The sequence below is a fragment of the Colletotrichum karsti genome (genome assembly GCF_011947395.1).
Source record: "Colletotrichum karsti strain CkLH20 chromosome Unknown Scaffold22, whole genome shotgun sequence".
Lineage (NCBI taxonomy): Eukaryota > Fungi > Ascomycota > Sordariomycetes > Glomerellales > Glomerellaceae > Colletotrichum > Colletotrichum karsti.
Genome location: NW_024065922.1, coordinates 28,786 through 49,446, shown reverse-complemented (window position 1 = coordinate 49,446; position 20,661 = coordinate 28,786). Strand labels below are relative to the sequence as shown.

The following is a 20,661-nucleotide window of genomic DNA, read 5'->3' as shown; positions in this document are numbered from 1 at the left end:
CGCACAGTTGCCTCCCTTTAGTCGGCTTAGTACCAAGACCAATTTCCCTTGGATCCAGGTTCAGGTCGCCTGCTGCAGTCGGCTCCGGATAAGAAGTTCTCGATACTTTTCCAGACTTTGACCGATTATGTTGATAAAAGGCCACTGGGTGTTGCTCTTGAAGAAATGGGCCCATATCCGGAGAACCGCAAGACTCAGCGACGCGGGATTCCGATCTGCCGACATCTCGGAATCGTCATCGCCGAAATCAACCACATCGTATGCCTCCTCGACGATACACCGGACCCAATGCAGGATTCTGTCTTCACTGTCTGCGACCTTGTCAGGATATAGTTTTCTGTAGCTCCCGCCAGACACATCAACTTACCACTGAGCGGCGTCGTGGTTGTTGCTTCTGTGAGAGAAAAAAGCCACTTGCTAAGCAGCACTGCGCACTCAAGACCAGATAGGGAGTGCCTGACACTCCAGAAGAAGGCCTGGCTGCGAGCAACGCGATCTACGCCAAGCCTGACGGGAATGCTGAGCATGTGAGCAGTGTACAGAAGCGCGGTGATGACCCCGCCGCTTCGCTCTACAGCCGGTGCTCGATTGATGGCTTTGGCGATACGGACCGGATCGCGCGTCTCGAGAAGTCGATATGGACCCAGGTGAAGGTAGATACGGACATAAGCGAGGCCGAGTAAAGAACTGGATGTGAAAGGAATTGGGCCGTTCTCGTTATTAGGATCAAGACTCGATTCCGGAGCTTGTTGCCAACCCGCCGTCCACGATCGCAGGCCACGTCTAACAGAGAGATCAGTAATGTCCAATAGCTGACGATCAGAAGACCTACTCCAGTTTGTCAACCTCTTCGCTTGGCAAGGATGCCGAATGATCCATCACTGGAAGTGAGAGATCGCGAACTATGTATATTCTCTGCAAAAGACCGTGAAGGAGCATGTAGTTACCCAGTGGCGTAGGGATGGGATCGAGAGGCGCTGTGCCGTCGGTATTTCTCAGCAGAAGCGACAGAGCATCTTGAAAGAAGAGCTGCTGCTTGTCCGTCTCACGTCGTGCAATCTGCCACTGGAAAGCTGTCGATGCCTTCCACTCTCCGGTCGAGCACGGCAACCGAAGGCCGACCTCGTTGCTGCGCAGAACCGGGTACACATTGTAAGCAATACTATGCGTGTGCATGAAAGAAAACGCGATGAGTTTCGCTCGTCGCACAGATTCCTGTCGGACCCAGGCATGCCACGCGCTTTGAGGACTGGTTGGGTCGGAAGGTAGCACTGGTTCATCCTCTTCGTGAAGTCCTACTTCACGGAGGACTTGGGCTAGAAGAGCTTGCAGGGCGAAAGCTTCTTGCATGAGGGATACTTTCGGTTCCCACGTAGCATAGCCCATGAGCGCTATCAAGGCGCGAACTGTCTCGATGGGCTCCCAAGACCCCCAATCACGCTCTTGTGTGGCCCTTGATTCCCGTCGTTGAGGTGAAAGTTTGTGTAGGTTGAGAAAGGAGCCAGTCTTGGGTCCAAACTTATCAGATTCATGGGCCAGTCTTTCCATGAGAATGGTCTTGCCGGCGTAGAATAGCCGTTCCGACATGCGGTGCTCGAAGCAGTACTGAGCCCCTACAGCTGCGAGACCCAGGATAAGTTCCAGCGAATGCTCAAATATGCGCCACGTTGGCGTGTGAAGGAAAGGCATGTGCGAGTGGAAACCTTCAAAGTAAGACGTCAAGTAGCGGGTGAGAGCATGACGAGACGGGAACTTGAAGTCTGGGTCGAGAATGTCGCGAAAGGTCTCAATGGAGGCATTGAGGCGAGAACGTTGATCATCCGAGACGCGGTACGGCTGAGAGTCTGTGTCGGTGGAACGAGGAACTGGCACAGGAAAGTTAAGCTGAGTTCAGTGAGCGGGCCGGCTCATAGAAGAAGACCTACTTGCATCGGGCAAATTCTCTGAGATGCGATTCCCGGTGGGCGCAGAAGGCAGCCAGGAACTGAAGGGAGTTCCGGGTCGAGTCCTACTGCGAGGCCCGGGCGTGGCTGTCCCCTCTCGTGAATCCCTCATGCCTGGGTCAACGACATCGTTGTCTCTGTCTGGACCGTGAAAGTAAGGACTCCATTCCGCAGGGAGTCCGACGCCATCGAGAAAATTGGCGAATTCCCTGAAGTGGGCGTCGAATCCGACAGCATCCTGATTGCCTGTCACTCTGCATCAGTCTCCAAATTCAAAGGCCCGACATGGTGCATATCTGCGACCAACCATTTTCGTAGAACTGATCTGTTATCAAAGTCTGCTGATATGACGCATCTACCAGACCACCATTCCGAGGAACGGCCATAGGATACAACTCGGCAGGCTGTGCTTGTGGTTGTTGTGACCAATGGTCAACGCTCATGCCAGAGAGAGAAACGGCGGCGGCCAGGTCTGCCTCAACCGGTCCATGGGGTGTGTGACCGGAGTCCGGCTCCGAAAGCCCCTCCGGAGACTCGGACCCGTCCTCATGAGAAGCGATCCGCTGATGGCGAGTCAACAGGTCACGCCTAGCGAAGGCCGCTCCACACCGGCATATGAAGGGCTTCTCCTTGGTGTCTGACACGCGAGTAGGTCAGCATAGAGGCTCTTGGCGGATCCCGAGCACTCGGTCGTGGAGAAGACTAGACGTGCTAGTCCACCTTAGGGGGTTAGGGGAGGCCATCGTGCTTGGAGAAGAACAGAGAGGATGGAGGAGATGGGATGACTGACGCGTCCGCACATGGCGCTCCAAGTGCTCGGTGCGTTTGAACGTTCGTCCACAGTGAGGGCACGAGCGAGCATCGGGGCCGTGACCGGTTCGTCTCCTTCGCTTGATTGGAGTCGAATGCGGTCTCGGATGTTGCTGCGATTGTGTTTGCAGCTGCGGCTGCGGTGGCGGCTGGGTTTGCGTGCCGGGACCGTTGTGGGACAGCATGCTTTCCTTCCTACACCACTACACCTTTCGACATAGAGTCTACGGTTGGAGGTGATGGGAAACGCAGGGGAAGTTGGAGAGAAGGTAAATTGGGGCATCCCCTTGGCTTATGTTGGAGAAGAATCGATTCCTTGTGGGTCCCAAGGACGACTCCAAGACGTCCATTATCTTTGGAGAACATGACTCGTATCCATCACACCCCACGCGGCCGCTATCTGAGTTCGGTGCCCCCTGGAGGGGTGTATCGTTGACGTATCCCCTGTGACTGTTGGATTTCTTGCTTTTTCTCCGAAGTCGTATCTTGCCTGCTTCCCCGCATTATCCACTCGGTATCTCGAAACGGGTCTCGTGGGCCGGCTCTGGTCGGGCGTGTTGGAGTAGTTGGGAAGTGATCACCACGTTGATGTCAACCTGCTGCTCGGAGCGGGCTTGAAGAACCCAAGCCCTGTCTGTCCTACATCACGTCGTCAACTGATCTGCTTCGTCTCCCCCTCAAAGCAATAGCAAGGGATCCTGGGCATAATCCCATTGTAACATGTTCAAGTTCCCTGGAGTCGCACTCATCACCGGTGCCGGTGGCACAGGTAAGTCAACGAAGTCGGTTTGTGGTTTCTCACTGACATTGTCAAGGCATCGGAGCAGCCGTTGCTAGAGGCTTTGCTCGGTCAGGCTGCTCAAGGATAGCCATCACGGACCTGAACCAGAAGTCTCTCGCAAGCACGCGGGATGCGATACTCGAGATCCACCCGAAAGCAGAGGTTTTCAGTCAGGAGGGCGATATCTCAGATGAGGGCTTCGTCAACTCACTCGTAGGAGATGTTGCGAGGAGGTTCTCTAGAGTTGACTATTCTGTGAGCTGTGCGGGTATTTTGGGAGCTTCGCTGCGATCTCATGAGACCACTACATCCGCTTTTGATCTCATCAACCAGGTCAACTACAAGGGCAGCTGGCTGGTTTCTCGAGCGGTCCTCGGTCACATGCTGAAACAAGACCTACTGAAGGAGCACCCTGAACAGAGGGGATCGATTGTGAATATCGCGAGTCAGCTTGGTGTTGTAGCTAGACCGAAAGCTGGTATGTTGGGAGTTGTTTGATCCCTTGCCATGCCCGTGCTTTCCTTCCCGTTGCTAACATTGGGTCCACAGCTCCGTATTGTGCGTCGAAAGCTGCCATCATCAACATGACGAAGTCTGATGCCATTGACTACTCGCAAGATGGCATTCGAGTCAATTGCGTTTGTCCAGGCGTGATAGCAACACCGATGACGACGGCAAATGAGGAACTTGTTGAGAGATTGAGGCCTGCCATTGACATCGCACCGATGAAGCGGATGGGAACGCCTGAAGAGGTAGCCAACGCCGTTTTGTTCTTATGTTCTAGTCAGGCATCATTCGTCCAGGGACACGCTCTGGTAGTCGACGGTGGTTACACTATCAATTAAGCTATGCTTATCTATGCAATGAATACGGACAAGGCCGTTATATTAGATAACGTGAAATCAATTCCCTCGGTTCGCCTGTGCCCGACATGAACGAGAAGCGACCTCGTCAGGGTGCTACTCGTTGCCGCTGAAGAGACAGAGTGAAGACAGCGCGGTATCCTGATGCTTAGGGTAGACTAAGACATGCCATTCATGACCACCATTTCTCATTTCTCGTGTTGATGTTTGAATGCCAAAGACATAGGTTTTGAGAAATCCCGAAAGGAATTGGCAAGACATTGAGGGACACTTGGTGTTACAATTGCCAGTTGTGCTCGGCATTGATCAATGTTCATCATTAGTTGATTATCTGAGCTCTCCTTTCCGGTATATCAGGCAGAGAGCTTTACCCGCTTGAGTGTTGGTGACTTTGTCCCGTTGACCTCGGTCATGGGTCTACCGTTCGCCTTGACGCTCGTTCCGTTCTTCGCAGATCCATGCGCTATCTGTGATGATTGCTCTCCCGCCTTGATGTCACGCCATTGGAAGTTGCTTTCCCACGCGTGACCGACATTCAAGACCTTCTTCTCTTGCCACAGACCCCCCACAATCTGCATGCCCACCGGAAGCATCACACCCTCGTCATCTGCGGCCGGAATGAAACCGACAGGAATAGACATAGCCGGATGCCCCGTCACGTTGAAAATCGCAGTATTGGTCGTTAGACCGATAGTGGGTTCAAAGGACCCCAGGACTGAGGCTCGTGAACCATGTCGTGGGGCTACGAAGGGGGTTGTAGGCATGATGATGGCGTCGTACTTCTCGAACGCCTGCTGGTAAGCATCGCTAATCTGCCGACCAATGTTGACAGTCTTGCTGTAGAGACCAGGGAACTTATCCGCCAAGTACAGGCCGTTGATGACTGTGTTCTTGGTGGACGGGAAGAGCTTCTGGAAGCTTGGATCGGTGAACGGAAGTCGTGCTTTTTCGAATTCTGTCAGGCCGAGACCCCTGTGGCCCGAGGAACGACCCAAGATGCCCGAGGAACCAGAGATACGTTGCTGAATAGTCCATATCGAAGGACCTTCGAGGTGAAGTGGCACCGAAACCTCTTCAATGGAAGCCCCAAGCGTCTCCAACTTCCGAGCGGCCGCCAGAACGTGATCCCTGACCCTGGGGTCAACTATTTCTTGATAAAATCCTTCCTTGAGAATGCCGATCTTCACTCCGTCGAGACGTCCCTGGCTTGAGCGAAGTGTTTTGGTGAAATTGTACGATCCGTGTGCCGCAGCGCCCAATGATTTATCGTCGATGCCGTCATAGCCTGCCAAAACATCTAGGCATCTAGCGGCCTCCATAACCGAGCGGCAAATGGGACCGGCGTGGTCGTCGATCGGATCGCCGCTCGTGAAGCCCGTGAAAGGGATTAGGCCATGAGTGGGCTTCACGCCGACACAACCACAGAATGCCGAAGGGACTCTGATGCTTCCGCCCTGATCAGTGCCTATGGCGATGTCGATCTTTCCAGACCCAACCAGAGCAGCACCACCGGAAGTGCTGCCTCCCGTAGAGTATCCTTCTTTATATGGGTTCTCGATAGTACCCTGGGCACTGGTGAACGACGCCGTAGAGTTGCAAAAATGCTCGCACGTTGCCGTGCCGAGGATATCTGCGCCGGCATCCAAAACTCGGGTCACTACTGTCGCGTCTGTAGAAGGAATCCACGGCTCAAAGGCATCGCTGCCGTAGAACTGCGGAACGCCAGCAACGGCTATGCAATCCTTTAAGCAGACAGTCATGCCCTTCAGAGACCCAGAAGATGGATCTTTCGCAGACTGATCGCCCCGTATGATAAATCGGTGGGCCCACGCATGACCGAACTCCTGCTCTTCAACCGTCGGAAGATGGATGTTCTCGCGGGGGTATTTCTTGGTATCTGGGACCGGTTGGTAATCAGGAAGACTGTCGATGCGGGTCGCGCAGTCGTGAACCGCGGCCAGTAGCCTTTGGTAGTCGGCCGACTCTTCGGGTTTGACAGTCAAACCGAGCGGTTGGAGGAGCTTCTCGACGTCGCCCTGCTGGACAGGGTTGTCACTAAACTGACGTGTTAGCTTCGTACTGTAGGAATCACGGGCTTAGGATGCGTACGATGAGATGTCCTTGAAGAACACGGACATTATGGGCAATTGATGGCACTTCTGCTACAATTGCCAGCAAGTGTCGTTTGTTGATTGCCGTCGAAGGGTATCAGCCGGCGGGTCATTCATAAGGGTTCGAGAATTGAAGCATTCTGGAGCCGCGAAGAAATGTCGGGGACATCTTCCGAGGAACGGTTGGTTGGACTGTGGCGAGACAGGTTACCGATGACAAACAGAATGAAGTCGACAATAGTGGGCGCGATGGGAAACTGACCCCGCCATCCACGACTCCAACGGTCGCGTCTTGGAGTTATGTTGGAGAAGGCGATAGGATTAATGGGGTATAATGGTAGTGAACTTGTGAAGCATGAGTCGGGGACGCCTGTTGACCCCAGCTCCACAATACGAAAGATGCCGATTGCGGGAGCGTTGTAATCGTAGTCGACTTCATGGATTTGGATTGAAGTTCAGAGGGAGGAGATAATATCGCGACGCCCGCAGGGTTCATGTCCATTTGAGATATCAGGAGCTGCCGTTTGGCCTCTTACTGAAGCCAGCTGCGCCCGGCTGGCGGCCAGTAGCAAAGCCACCAGCACTGAACAACTTTCACACTCAATTACGATGTCACGAGAGCAGGTCATGATTGAAATCGAGCAAAACGGCAAGGAACAGGGAGACTCTGTAAACGATGCATTGTTTGCAAAGCGCTGTTGAAAGTTCTGATGGAGTGTTCATTCTGTCACTTGCACAACTAGTCTACCCTTAAAAGCGCTGTCCTGATAAGCGTCCACAACGCCGGGAATGCCGTCAAAGGGCACCAGTGTTATGTGAGATCGAATCCCAGCTTTCTCAACCGTCTTCATCATCCGTTCAGTCGCCGCCCTACCTGCAACATAGCTTCCGCGTATGGTCAGCTCTTTGAAAACAATAACACTGGAATCAAATCTCCAATTCTCGGCGGGTAGACCGAGAACCCCCATGACACCGCCAATCCTTAGAATCGTCAGGGCCCAGTTGTTCGCTGCCAGAGAATCCGTGCAAACCACCGCAGCAGCAACCCCTTCCCCGTTTGTAAAGTTCAGAATTTGACTGGTGGCATCCTCCACGCTGGAGTCGACTACCAACGCTGGCTTCAGATTTTCGTTGGGCATCTCGACTGCCAGTTGCCTCCCAGCAGGTCGACTGTCGATAGCTATCGTGCGGAAGCCCATGGCACTTGCGAATTGTAGGCCGAGGTGGCCGAGACCGCCTATGCCGACGATGGCCACAGTCTCACCGGGATTCAACCCCGCCGTCGCTCTTTCTAACGAGCCCCAGACTGTCGCACCGGCGCACATCAGCGGTGCGGCTTGATCGAACGGTAGTGAGGGCGGCAACCGGACTGTCGTTTCTGGATCAATCGTGAGATACTCTGCGAAAGCTCCGTCGTGCTGAAAGCCGGCCGTTTCCCGCTTATCGCAAAACCTGGGATCCAATTCATTGCCGGTGCGTTTCGTCAAGCTGCAGCCACTGCACTCCCCGCAAGAGTTTTTGAAATTGAGGGCTCCAACTCTGTCGCCGACTTTCCAATCAGTGCTGCATCCGGCCCCAACTTGCACAATAACGCCGGCAGGTTCGTGTGATGGGATCATGCCCAGAGGAGACTTGAACTGTCCTTGCAGAACCTGCAAGTCGGAGTGACAGAAGCCGGCTGCATGAACTCTGATAAGAAGCTCATTTTCACGGATGGATGGGACGTCTTTCTCTACGAGCTCGTACGGCTTGCTGTACTGCGATCGATGACTTAGTTCATGCTAGGTTGAGACGACAGAAATGAGAAACTGACCTCTGCAATCTGCGCAGCCCTCATGCGGCGGGGAACGCTAAGACTCGCCATCTCTGAGAAGTTCTCTTGAACTGCAAAATGCGCTGAATATTGATTATGTTGTCGCAAGCTCTGCGGGATGTAACTAGCCCTCGACCGAATCCTGCGTTTGCACACGACAATTACGTTTCTTGTTTTACCCCGACGACGACAGCGACAGCGCTTGGTCTCTCCAACGAAGGGTTCAGTCTCCAACTTCTGGAATGACCCAATCGTCTCCAACATTGACGCTAGATACCTAATGTCCGCATTCTCAGCGCTGCCCCTCTTCTTTTCTCAGTCTCCAGTCTACCGTTGTTTGATCACTCCAAGATCCAATCCCCCAATCAGATTGACGGAGGTGTTAAGATGACATGCCTTCAGATACCGAGAGTCTACCCCGCGATAAGCCGCAGCCGTTCCATTGAATCAACTCTGTGAGATTTCACGGACTAATGGAGCTTACCAGATAGCATTTACCCCTCAATAGCTGGCCAAAGCGGCGGCAGGGCCTGCATCCCTTAAGATCAGATGTATGACTGCTCAATTAAACCTTTTCAACCAACATTTACGACCCCGCGCAAACCTTCTGACCCATTGACTGAACCCAGCAATTCAGCCCATCTTCCTCGAATTATCGCATCAGCAGTAGTACACCATGGTCAAGAAGCGCGTTCTCGTCAGTTATGGTGTCGATGTAGACGCAGTCGCGGGATGGCTCGGTTCCTACGGAGGAGAGGACTCTTCCAATGATATCAGCAGAGGTAAGCGATGTGTTCTGTGAAAATATCAAGTCACCGCGGAGCATGCGACTAACCGACGCTAGGATACTTCGCGGGTACAATCGGCGTCCAGCGAGTCCTGAAGTTTCTCGCCAAATATGATATCAAAGCCACTTGGTTTATTCCTGGGCACAGTCTTGAAACGTTTCCCGAAGATATGGCCGCCGTTCGAGATGCCGGGCACGAGATTGGCCTGCACGGCTATTCGCACGAAAACCCGACCGATATGACCATCGAGCAACAAAGGGAGATCCTCGACAAGACGTATCGGATGCTCACTGAGTTCGCGGGCAAGCCTCCGAGAGGCAGTGTTGCGCCATGGTGGGAGACGAGCAAAGAGGGCGCGCAGTTGCTCCTTGACTATGGAATCGAGTACGACCATAGCATGAGCCATCACGACTGCCAGCCGTACTACCTCAGAACCGGAGATTCATGGACCAAGATTGATTACAAGAAGAAGCCCAGTGAATGGATGAAACCATTGGTGAAGGGCCAGGAGACCGGGCTCGTCGAGATCCCGGCGAATTGGTATCTGGATGACCTACCGCCCATGATGTTCATCAAGGATGCGCCGAACAGCCACGGTTTCGTGAACGCCAGAGATGTCGAGGACATTTGGAGAGACCACTTTGACTACTTTTACCGCGAGTACGATGAGTTCATCTTCCCATTGACCATTCACCCGGACGTTTCTGGCCGACCTCATGCACTGTTGATGCACGAGAGGCTTATCGAGCACATGAAGAAGCACGAAGGCGTGGAATTCGTTACTATGGCTCAAATATGCGACGATTTCAAGGGAAAGACTGCGCCTGCAGAGGGAGCGGTCATGCCAGCGGAGCCAGGAGCCATTCTCAAGCAGTCTTAGTCGTAGTGAGGAAGATAGAAAAAAGCAAAACAAATAACCAAGTTCAAATAAGTTCACGAACTGAGATGTCTTACCCCACGGCATTATGTTTGACAATGTGGACGGCTCCAAACGACAACACCAAATAGCTACGCATACCAGCACTGAAAATCCCAACTGACAATAGCTCCCACACAGTTCAAATCTCCATTCTACATCAATCCATATCTCCAAGAAGTTCATCTACCCCGCGCTTATCGTCCATGACGTCCGACGATATCAGCAGAAGTGGATCTTTGGGGTAATTCCATTCTGGCCAGGGATGTGTTATGACTCCAACTCCAGTCATAAAGCGACTCCGACAAGTCTCAACATACTCCAACCTTATCACCTGGCCCTGCTCGGTCCACATCATGCTCCACAGATGGCTGTCTCCCCCCTGAACGCGCTTTTGACTTTGGCGGTCGCCAAGGGTAGGCGACCCACGATCTTGGAGCGGCATCTGAAGCTCGTCGCGGGGTTGGGTGGGCTTCCATGTCGATGGCTATCTTGTCGGGAACTCTTTGCCGCTACGAGATAAGCCACGCCGGGCTTTCTTGTCCTTCTCACTTGTCACAAGGCCCTATCGCCAAATGCTCCAAATCCAACGAAGCACTGACGTCCTATAAAAGATATTAAGGCGATGTCTGATACCCCTTGAGCATTTTTCTGGCAAAGCCTCAACGACTCATATCGATCGACATCGGACATTCGAATCAAACGCCGTCGACATGTCGCAAACAACGTCTGAAAAGACCGATACCATCACGCCGGCTCCAGCCCGCAGCAGTGAGAGCATCGATGCCGGCAAACTGGAGAACACCGAGGATGCCTACGAGGTTTTCAAGAGGGGCGAAGGGACGGTTGATTTCCGTACCGTCGGTTGGATTCACGCCTCAGTTATTTTCCTAAAGGGTAACGTCAACCAGTTCAGCATGCTCAAACGTGGCTAACACGTACCAGTCATTTTTGCAACAGGCGTGCTTACAATTCCGTCCGCAATGTTCGTTCTCGGAGCGCTTCCAGGTGCCATCAACGTTCTGGGCTGGCAGTTTCTGAACACTTATTGTGCCATAATCCAAGGCAACTTCCGCAACGCCCACGCCGGTTGCCATTCCATTGCTGACATGGCCAACGTCGTTGGTGGCACCTGGCTGAAGGAGGTCGTGGGGGTCTTGTTCCTCGTTACCTACGCCATTGTCGGCGCCTCGGGGATCTTTGGTACATCGGTCGCCTTCAATGCGCTCTCCAACCACGCTATTTGCACGAACTCATACATGTTGGTTGCGACCGCCTGCGTTTTCATTCTTGCAAGTGCTCGCAAGTTTGAAAAGATCGCCTGGTTGACTTGGGCTGGCTTTATCTCCGTCTATGTCGCTGTATTCATTGTCGTGTATGTTTATTTCTCCTTGCTCTGCAGAAACTTTTCACTGATCACATCCCTAGTGTTGGAGTGACGCAAGTCGATCGGCCTGCCGCTGCCCCCAAGACGGGTGACTTCGACCTCGGATACCACGTCATCGGAAACCCGAACTTTGTCACCGGTATCACTTCTGTTGCTACCATCTTTTGCTCCGGTGCGGGAACATCAGCTTTTCTTCCAGTTATCTCCGAGATGAAGAAGCCCAGAGACTACAACAAGGCCGTCTACTTATGCATGGGAATTGTCACCGCCTCCTACCTTACCTTTTCGCTTGTCGTCTACCGCTACTGCGGTCAATGGGTTGCCTCCCCATCTCTTGGAAGCGCTGGTGACACCATCAAGAAGGTATCCTACGGTATCGGTTTGATTGGTCTTATGGTCAGCGCTTGCCTCTACATTCACGTTGCTGCCAAATATCTCTTCGTTCGCCTTCTCCGCGACTCGGTCCACCTTCAGAAGAATTCGGTTGTCCATTGGTCGGTCTGGCTTGCTTGTACCCTTGGCATGTCAGTTGTCTCGTACCTTTTGGCGTCCGGCATCCCTATCTTCAACTATCTCCTCGCCTTGGCCGGAAGTTTGACATTCGCGCCGTTGGCTCTCGGCCTCCCAGGCTATCTTTGGGTTTATGATCACCAGCACTACCGCCAAGGAAGCTGGTGGAAGGTTATGGTCTACTGGCTCAACTGGCTCATGATTCTTTTGGCTGTGTTCTTGACCATTGGTGGTACATATGGCGTCGTCCAAAACATCATTGACGCCTACGCTAATGGTTTAATCGGAGGAGCGTTTTCTTGCGAGGACAACAGTGGCTCTTCATGATTAGCAAGGAACGAAGTGTTGTTGATCGGTTTAAGATGAAGAAAGTTGTAATTTATTGATGAAGTCCTTTTACATACCTAGTTTTTGTTGAGATCTCCAAAACTTTGCGTTTTGACTACGTGCATTATGTGTTTTGCTGTGGCGAGTTCGTTCCGGGAGGGAGCACAGCTGGTTGGCGTTGGTTTCGGTCAGAGAGCAGTCTTATCCGTGAGGCGGCTAGGCTCAAATTACAGCGCAATGCTATGAGGACAGAAGGGATGCCTTTCGGCCTTTCGGTCCTTAGGCAGCGGCCTACGAGGTGGCCGATAGAGCCACGCGACGCGTCACTGACCGTAGTCAAAGTCTTGCGAAAGATGATAGTGCGCCTGATTTTCTTTTTCACACTTGCGATTGGCGTTTAATTTTCACAACGCAGATTAAGAACCCACTGTGCGTGAAGCTCAACATGAGAGAACCAACATGTGAGAATCGCCCAAGGCGTATCACTCCACAAACCTGAAGCAGCGTGCATTCTAAAGGCTGGCGACAGTCACGATATCGTCAGAACATAGACTTGAAACGAAAACGACTTTGGGCAAGACGAAACTCATAAGTTACAAGAGTGAAGACACGTAACTCCCTTTCCGTGCTGATATCCCGTCCACAGGTACCAAAGCACCATGCAACCGGTCAAAGAAACAGAGCCATTCCTTGAGCGTTGCCCCCAACTCCAAGAGCCTTCAACTCGAAGTGTTGAACCTGCTGCTTGCTCATCGCATCAACCACCGTCACTGCCGCTTGTGTCGTGCCATTTCCAGGACTAAGAGCATAAATAAATCTGCCAGCAGCCTTCAAATCAACCAACCCCGGGTCACCATTGGAAGCCAGATCGATGGTGTTCTTGATACTGGCATCTACCAAAGACATCTCCACCAGCCTGTTCGAAGCAACATCTGTGACGAATGCGGAGTGCGTAGCCGGCGATATTGTAACCCAGCAAGTAGCTTTCTGTCCATCAATAGCGGCCTTGGCTTTAACCGTAGCGACCTTGGAATTGCTGTCGACCGATAGGACAGCAGCGCCGAAAGACGCGTCTGTCACGAAAACGTTGTCGGAATTCGGGATAGTTGAGGAACCAAAGAGAACAGCCGTGCCCTTGGGTGATGAGCGCACCGGTTGTTGGCTCACACGCGCGGTTCCAGACTGCCTAGCAACCGGATAGGCGGCGAAGAACCCAGTGTTGTTCTTTGTTGGATCTCCCTTCACAGTAGCGTATAGATCTCTCCCATCCGCGGAAAAGAAGACTTGCGACACAGTATTGGTAGGTCCAACCGGCGGGGTACTTTGGTTCAAGTCAATAGGACGAAGACCATCCATTGCACCTATACCGGACTCGGAGAACGGAGCGCACGCGATGCCTGCCTTCGCACCGGTTGTTGCGACGCAAACAAGTTTGTTTCCATCAGATGCAGCCACTGTGTTGGGGAATTCGCCAGGCACAACAGCGGGTTGGCCAACCATAGTGAGCTTTGTCGGGTCGGCAGCGTCAATTTTGAACATAGAAACAGTGTTGGAACCCGCGTTCACAGAAAACAAATGCTGCGTAAAGCAATCAGCAAAATTCATGACGTGGATGTTGGAACCGCTTACACTTCCCACCACCGTTAGAGCCGACTGAGATACCAACGCATCTGGAGCAGCCGGTTTATTCGTCATGCCGCTGATGGAGTTTGAACCAGCACCGCTGGATGACGTTACTGTCCCCGCGGCGAGGAGTCCGTCTGGGCCAATCGGCAAAGCAACAATAGAATTCATCTTGTCGTTTGTCAGAAGATAAGCTGCCCTCGCCTGGGACCATTTTCCGGAGCCACTGGAGGCTTTGCATGCAGTTGGCCTTGCTGAAGCTGTGGATACGTGTGACCATGCCAGCAAGAAAGAGGCAAGCATAACAGGGTCTGGATACATGATGAATGGTCGAGGTCAACAAGAAAGGTGAAAGGGAAATGGACAATGTGAAATGAGCTTAGCTTTTGATGTGGCTGACGAAATGAAGAGTAATCTGACTGGTAAAGAACAAATTTCAGATCAATATCATGGTGCACCACCCATATTTATGACATTTTACTGTAATTATTACATGTCTTCATCCTCAAATGTTGCAAAGAGTTTTGCAACGCTGAAAAGCTTGAACTTGACAAGTAATGTGTCGGTGCAGGCGAACTTCGTGTAATCGAAATTTCCTCTTTCAGACAAAAGGATTCCTCAGCGCCCCCAGCCGTGATCCTTCCTAGCGTATTGGTTGGCTTGTATTGCGAGATGGGGCTTCGACTCCGTCTGATCGTTCTGTCAGAGCTAACCGCAAAAGGAAATCCTGATATTCTCATCGTGCCAGATGAAACGGTGAAAGCTGCCTGATCTTCTGCCGAACTGCCGAACGCCACGCACTGACTCGAAACTGTGGTTGGCGAAGTAGCTTCCACCCCTTACACCTGGCATGGAATCAGCGAATCAGCCCTACCAGAGAGAAAAGACCTTATTTATCACCTTCCCCCATGTAACATACTTGGAATGGATAGTTTAGACAATGCCATATCTCGACAAGTAACATCATCCGGGCACACCACCGAACGCAGATGTCATCGTCATGAGCAGCAAAATATTCCGAATTTTCAACCCTGGAGGTACGGACCTAAGGCACAGCCATTCATACTGTGCACAAATTGGCCTGACACCATACTAACGCCTGAGAATACAGCCCCCAAGGAGGATCCTGTGCACAAACGAAGAGCACAATTACGACGAGCTCAGAGGTAAACCGTCCCAGACCTGCAGTGAACACGTTGATGCTTACAGAATAGATCTTATCGTGACCGGAAAGAACTCTACACAAAGTCGCTTGAAGAAGAAGTTGCACGGTCGAAAGCACGGGAGGCGGACCTCAACCGCCAGTGCAAGCAATATCGCGAGACAATCGAAGTACTCTCCCAACTTCTCTTTCAGCATGGGATCGAATCCACAGTCGACCTAGATGTCGAATGCTCTATCTTGAGGCATCGCGAGCCAAGACAACAGACGAATGTATTCCGCCATCCGTGGACCCCAGAAGACTCGGTCTCACCAGAGTCGTTCAACATCGGTCTGCAAGACGTCTTCGACACTATTACTTCCCCGGATGCAGCAGCGGAAGATCCTGCAGAATTTACCGACAAACCTCCCCCAGATTCAATGTCTTTGTCAGCTCGGCGGCCTGAACATTATGTGGCTTGGAAAGATTCCCACAACGAGATGGCCAAACCTGAGTCGCCAGCTGCCCTTAGAAATCGTCTATGCGATATCGATCAGGTTGTGGTAGGCATGGAATTTGTCTTGACGTGGGTCGTACAATGTGCAGAATTGAGTTGCTAAGAAGCTGACACAGATCGCACTTTTAGAATCGAAAGCCCTTGTCGTGGTCATCTACATGGCGATCCAGACCAGAGACACAAACCTACAGGACATGCGTTGACGACTTCTGCACAGCTCATCTCCATCACATCAGACATTGCACCATCGTCTACTGGTTCATGTATTCCATCATATGAAGGAGCGCCAACTGAGCTCCTGAATCGCTTGCTGGAACTTTCCTCGAATCTTTGCCCCGAGGACGAGATCACGCCAACTCAGGCTTGGAAATATCTTCGCAGTCAGCCTCAGTTTGGTGGTCTTGAAATGAGTAATTTTCATGCTCTCACCAGCAAGTTGCGTGAGGCGGTGAAGTGTCATGGGTGCGTCACTCTCCTACTAGACTTTATGCCTAACTGACATTAAGAATAGATTCGGGGCCGTTATGGATCGAGCGATGTTTGAAAGTCTTGTGTTCAGTACTTTGCTCATTGGGCGGAAGTTCTGAGAGTAACAAACCACCAGTTTTGGGCATATAGGATATACCTCGAGTAAGCTAAACGGAGTCGTTAAGGGATGAGAGATATCCGTTGCTAGCTTCGCATTTGAAAGACGCAAAATTTGAATGGGCTGAAGCAAAGGAGTATTGTGATAGGGGCTTCAACGGCGCAGAGATCCAACAGAGGCATCTATCGGGCAAAACATCCAGCCAGTTGCACCACTAGGCGTAAGAGTAGTAGCAGACAATGTCACGACGGGGCATTTCACGACAGGTTGTTCTAGTCACAAAACAATAGCAACCTTACATTTACTGAAGAGGAAACAGGGTCAAAGCCCTGTATAGTAATGAATTCGGTATCGGAGACTCACAACACAAGTTATGAAATTCTTCCCGGATCTGGGAATGCTATCCGTCGTGGGGCCGTCCGAAGCACCACGACACCGCCGTTGAATGTCGGTCGCCGTGCCGTATACCGATCGATATGAATTTACCCAATCAGCTATCACATCGATGGGCGATAGAGCCAAATCCCCTTGTAAAACGGGTCAGAATCATGAAGAAGTTTACCAACAGTATCCGCACTGGTTCTGTGAAAGATTGACCTCATTTTCAACGCCATAGCCCTTATCCACATGAATCAATCATGGCAGATTCCCAATGATACGAGCGGAGTGTCACCTCGAAAGTCTTCCACTGATTTTTGAAGTCGGAGATGGTTCTGTTTTGGCTCGCATTCACGCACAAGCTCACAAGGCGAAGGTGTAAATCCCGAGTCAAACTCGAATAAATTCCTATCACATTTTGGTCCCGACCCCCATCCTCTCACCGAGACCACAGCCGCTGTGTCCGTGTGTGTCATCAGGAGACATAGGTATCATAACCACATCAATAACCATACCTTGGTGTACTGTCAAATACGACCCCCGAAACGATTACTTCAAACCAGCTGCGTGATGCCGCGAAGGGGCACTCCACCCCTCGGCAACTGATCTGCCATTTCGCTCTCAATTCGGCCTCGGCGTTCTTTCTCGACTTGTCCAGTGTTATCATGGAAAACGTGATCCATCTGTTCAAGTGTGCGCCCATTCACTTCTGGTACTACAAAAAAGACCCATGCCACGGCGAAAATACAAAATACACAAAAGAATACGTAAGTACCGAATCCCGTGTTCTGAATGAGAGGTGGGGTGATCAGGCCGATAATGAAATTGTTGAGCCAGTTGGACATCGTCGTATATGCCATACCTTTGGCACGGAGAGACGAAGGGAAGATCTCGGCAGGCATGGCCCAAGGAATGGGCCCCCAAGTAGCGCCGAACTGTTCATGATCAGTCCCTAGTAATCAGAAGAACTCAAGGGTCATCCGAAAAAACGTACCGTCAACATGACTAGATGGCCAAAGTATCAGCTTCCAACCGCAATATAAATTGAACTGATTTACTCACAGAACAGCAAAAATGCCACTGAAGTCCAAGCTTCGGCTTGACGTGTGGCCCATTCGTTTCTAAACTTGCCCACAAGAACCGCAATAATAAAATGAGAGATGACCATGCAGATGCCTCCTGCTAACAATAAGGGACGTCGACCAAAGCGATCCATAGCCCAGAGTGAGAAGAAGCAGGCTACCACTTGGCAGATGTTCATAACGCCGGACATATCAAGTCTCATCTCGTAATTGAGCCCCATAGTGCCAAAGAGGGTCGGAGAATAGTAGATCAGGGCATTGATGCCAACAAACTCTGCGTGACACGGGTACGTCAGCCGTTATGATGCACAAAAGAAGAGAATTGGTACATACGCTGAAAGAACATAAGGCCGATGCCCACGTGAGTTCTTTTCCAAGCACCAGGACGAAAGCAGTCTAGGTAGCCTACAATGTTAAGCTTCATGCGGCTTGTAAGACTCGGGTCTTGTAGCGAGGGGTGTCGCTCTGCAAGTTGTTCCTTGCAAAAAGCAACTTCTGACCGAATCTCCAGCCACTCGCAGAGAACACGTCGATCGGTAGCAGGAAGCTGTCGGAGCTTGCATAGAACTTTCAAAGCTTCATCGTCCCGTCCCCTGGATGCAAGCCAACGGGGGGAATACGGAAGAAAGGGCACACCGGCGCCTAAAATTAGAGCGGGTGCCATCTACATGTTGTTTCTATTAGTTCGGCGCTCTCTGATAACCACTGGCTGAGATCCAATATCATACCTGAACGAGAAATGGAAGCCGCCAAGACCACTCGCTTTGTATGTGTCTCGTTCCGTACGTCGTGTAAAAGGCAGCGACAATGGCCGTGACGATAGAGAGCTCTTGCAGCACGAGTAGAGTGCCACGGATCTCAGGAGGAGCAATCTCCGAGATGTATAATGGAGCCACCATAGCCATCATACCCACTCCGATTCCGCCAACAAATCGACCGGCAGCCAACATATTGTAGTTCATGGACCCAGTCTGAATCGCAGACCCCACTAAGAAGATTCCAACTGCAACCATGATAGACCATCTGCGAGATATCTTATCCGCAATCCAACCCTGGTTCATAGCACCAAGAAAAGCCCCAAGCTCAATCATAGCTGTGAGAAGGCCTTTCTTGAACCCGGCTCCGGCTGCCCCGTCGGCAACTTCAGGGAATCGATGAAGGAACTGGTCCATAACGAGAGTAACGGACACAACTGTGGACATTAATGTCAGCGAAAAAGACTCAAACCATGCACACTGGCCTCTGTTCCGAACGTACCCCCTTGGTCAAATCCGAACATTGCACCGCCCAAGGTCGAGAACGCGGCGCAGATGGTGACATACTTATTTGAAAAAATGCCCTTGAAACCTATAAGAGTCAGCATCAGGACCACACGGGATAGACATCCCTATAAGAGGAGACAGGTGGCTTTAAGAAAGTTGTCTCTCTCTACAAGGAAATCAGGTGTGCCAGACCTGCTGGCCCATATGTTTCTCGCTCTTCCCAAACGGGTCTCTCGCTGTAGGTGATGTGCTTGTTCTCGACGGCTGTGGGTACCGGTGGACTAGATTCTATGTGCTCTGCCTCATGGTGGTAGTTGATTTCAGGTTCTAAGGATGACTCGGTCGCTTTCGAAGCCATGGCGGGTTTTTCTGCTAGACGATTTGAACGAAGTTTGTAATATTTGCGCCAGTCCCGAATCAATGGATGAACTATGTTCTATTTATATTAAACCGCAGAGTGGATTTGCGGGGGAATGCGGGGTGAACACCTGGGATGCAATCATCCGTCCAACACTTATTTACTGGATACGAGGACTCTCTTACATTGGATATCAAGTCTACCAGTATCAACAAGTTATCAAACCGGAATGAAAGCAGTGACAGCCGAGGTCAGATAAAAAGTGTTCAATTCACATTTCTTCTTTCGCGTTCGCAGAACAGTAGATCGTGTTCTTAGTACGCGTGCAAAATTGATATGTAGATGCCATTAGCAAAAGTTTTGAAACTCACGGAGCATAATCCCGAGAACCACGAAAAGCCACGAGAGGCCGTTCACTAATGACATGTGGGCACAAATACGTTAGGCTAATCTATGTATGTTCCGAAAGGTCAAAGTTAACCACGGCCCTTCGAATCCCGAACAGATTGGAGAGTGGCATCACGTCCAATTGGTTCGGAGATGAGCCAAACTTCTCAAGCAAGTCAACGACAGACTCATATTAAATTGATCCTTATTGATCTGTTGTTGAGTTCACAATGCCGCGACATAAGTCTGCTTCCATATAAAGCTCTAGTAGATGTATTTACGGATGTATGCTACACGCTTGCGTTGGACACAAGATGCACAACAGGTGCCAGAATACAATCCCATATGCGTTGCGTCAATGTGACGTGCGGGGAGGCCTTTTGCAAATCCAACAATAGGGACCGTTGGATCGGTACGATCACCAGTCGTCGCATTGGAGGCTCGGTCGTCATAATCTTTCTCCAGTGTGGATAGCGTGTACACAGGTCCAGCGTCATAATTGCCGCCACATAACCTTTTGTTGGCAACACTGACTGTTCACTTGCGTATGAGAGTCACTCACCCTGGCGAGATGCTGTTCACCCGTATTCCAACTGCCGCAAGTTCTACCCCGAGAGCCTTCGCATGTGCCACCACTGCCTTTTTACTGCAACAGTAATCACTTGTGGTCTGGCCCTTGCTGGCGACGTGGGCTGCGATGGAAGGGATCATGAAGATGGAACCTCCACGGGTATTGGAAACTAGCGATCCTCTACTTCAACATCTGCGCTGCCGCCAACTGAATGGCATAGTATACACCAAGAACATTGGTGTTCATACATCTGGCCACCGAGTCGGGGCTTCGCAGAAGAAACGGCTCATCAGGATAGATGCCCGCTACGGTAACGCCGAGAACGTAAGTTGAGTACAAGGAACGATTTATAAAGTGAAATGGTGGTCTATAGTGCGTCAATGCGCCAAAAGTAGTTGACAATATCCTCGAAAGTGGCCCTAAGAGATTCGAACTCGGTGACATCACTCCTTTGGAGCTAATCAGCTTGATGTCCGTGTGAGAACGTACTTGGGAGACCAATATCGG

General features: G+C 51.3%; 6 protein-coding genes across 6 annotated transcripts; 3 read left to right on the top strand and 3 right to left on the bottom strand.

Moving 5' to 3' along the window:
* Window positions 1–60: 60 nt before the first annotated feature.
* On the bottom strand, window positions 61–2,805 carry CkaCkLH20_07064 (C2H2 type zinc finger domain protein; the record flags this gene model as incomplete). The annotated part of the gene is made up of 6 exons (XM_038889781.1): window positions 61–311; window positions 368–783; window positions 833–1,865; window positions 1,926–2,189; window positions 2,251–2,506; window positions 2,734–2,805. 6 exons carry the CDS (start codon window positions 2,803–2,805, stop codon window positions 61–63), a joined length of 2,292 nt encoding a protein of 763 aa, XP_038744705.1.
* A 668-nt stretch (window positions 2,806–3,473) lies between these two features.
* Window positions 3,474–4,379, top strand: CkaCkLH20_07063 (short-chain dehydrogenase reductase family; the record flags this gene model as incomplete). The annotated part of the gene is made up of 3 exons (XM_038889780.1): window positions 3,474–3,522; window positions 3,569–4,012; window positions 4,084–4,379. The coding sequence occupies 3 exons, from the start codon at window positions 3,474–3,476 to the stop codon at window positions 4,377–4,379; spliced, it is 789 nt and encodes a 262-aa protein (XP_038744704.1).
* Window positions 4,380–4,750: 371 nt separating this feature from the next.
* Window positions 4,751–8,372, bottom strand: CkaCkLH20_07062 (amidase; the record flags this gene model as incomplete). The annotated part of the gene is made up of 4 exons (XM_038889779.1): window positions 4,751–6,452; window positions 6,731–6,941; window positions 7,383–8,265; window positions 8,322–8,372. 4 exons carry the CDS (start codon window positions 8,370–8,372, stop codon window positions 4,751–4,753), a joined length of 2,847 nt encoding a protein of 948 aa, XP_038744703.1.
* Window positions 8,373–8,997: 625 nt separating this feature from the next.
* On the top strand, window positions 8,998–9,989 carry CkaCkLH20_07061 (polysaccharide deacetylase; the record flags this gene model as incomplete). The annotated part of the gene is made up of 2 exons (XM_038889778.1): window positions 8,998–9,103; window positions 9,166–9,989. The coding sequence occupies 2 exons, from the start codon at window positions 8,998–9,000 to the stop codon at window positions 9,987–9,989; spliced, it is 930 nt and encodes a 309-aa protein (XP_038744702.1).
* Window positions 9,990–10,738: 749 nt separating this feature from the next.
* CkaCkLH20_07060 (neutral amino acid permease) lies at window positions 10,739–12,249 on the top strand (the record flags this gene model as incomplete). The annotated part of the gene is made up of 3 exons (XM_038889777.1): window positions 10,739–10,922; window positions 10,971–11,400; window positions 11,454–12,249. The coding sequence occupies 3 exons, from the start codon at window positions 10,739–10,741 to the stop codon at window positions 12,247–12,249; spliced, it is 1,410 nt and encodes a 469-aa protein (XP_038744701.1).
* A 669-nt stretch (window positions 12,250–12,918) lies between these two features.
* On the bottom strand, window positions 12,919–19,196 carry CkaCkLH20_07059 (uncharacterized protein; the record flags this gene model as incomplete). The annotated part of the gene is made up of 9 exons (XM_038889776.1): window positions 12,919–13,827; window positions 13,879–14,132; window positions 17,270–17,429; window positions 17,489–17,499; window positions 17,557–17,850; window positions 17,910–18,240; window positions 18,305–18,768; window positions 18,834–18,923; window positions 19,121–19,196. 9 exons carry the CDS (start codon window positions 19,194–19,196, stop codon window positions 12,919–12,921), a joined length of 2,589 nt encoding a protein of 862 aa, XP_038744700.1.
* Between the last annotated feature and the right edge of the window lie 1,465 nt (window positions 19,197–20,661).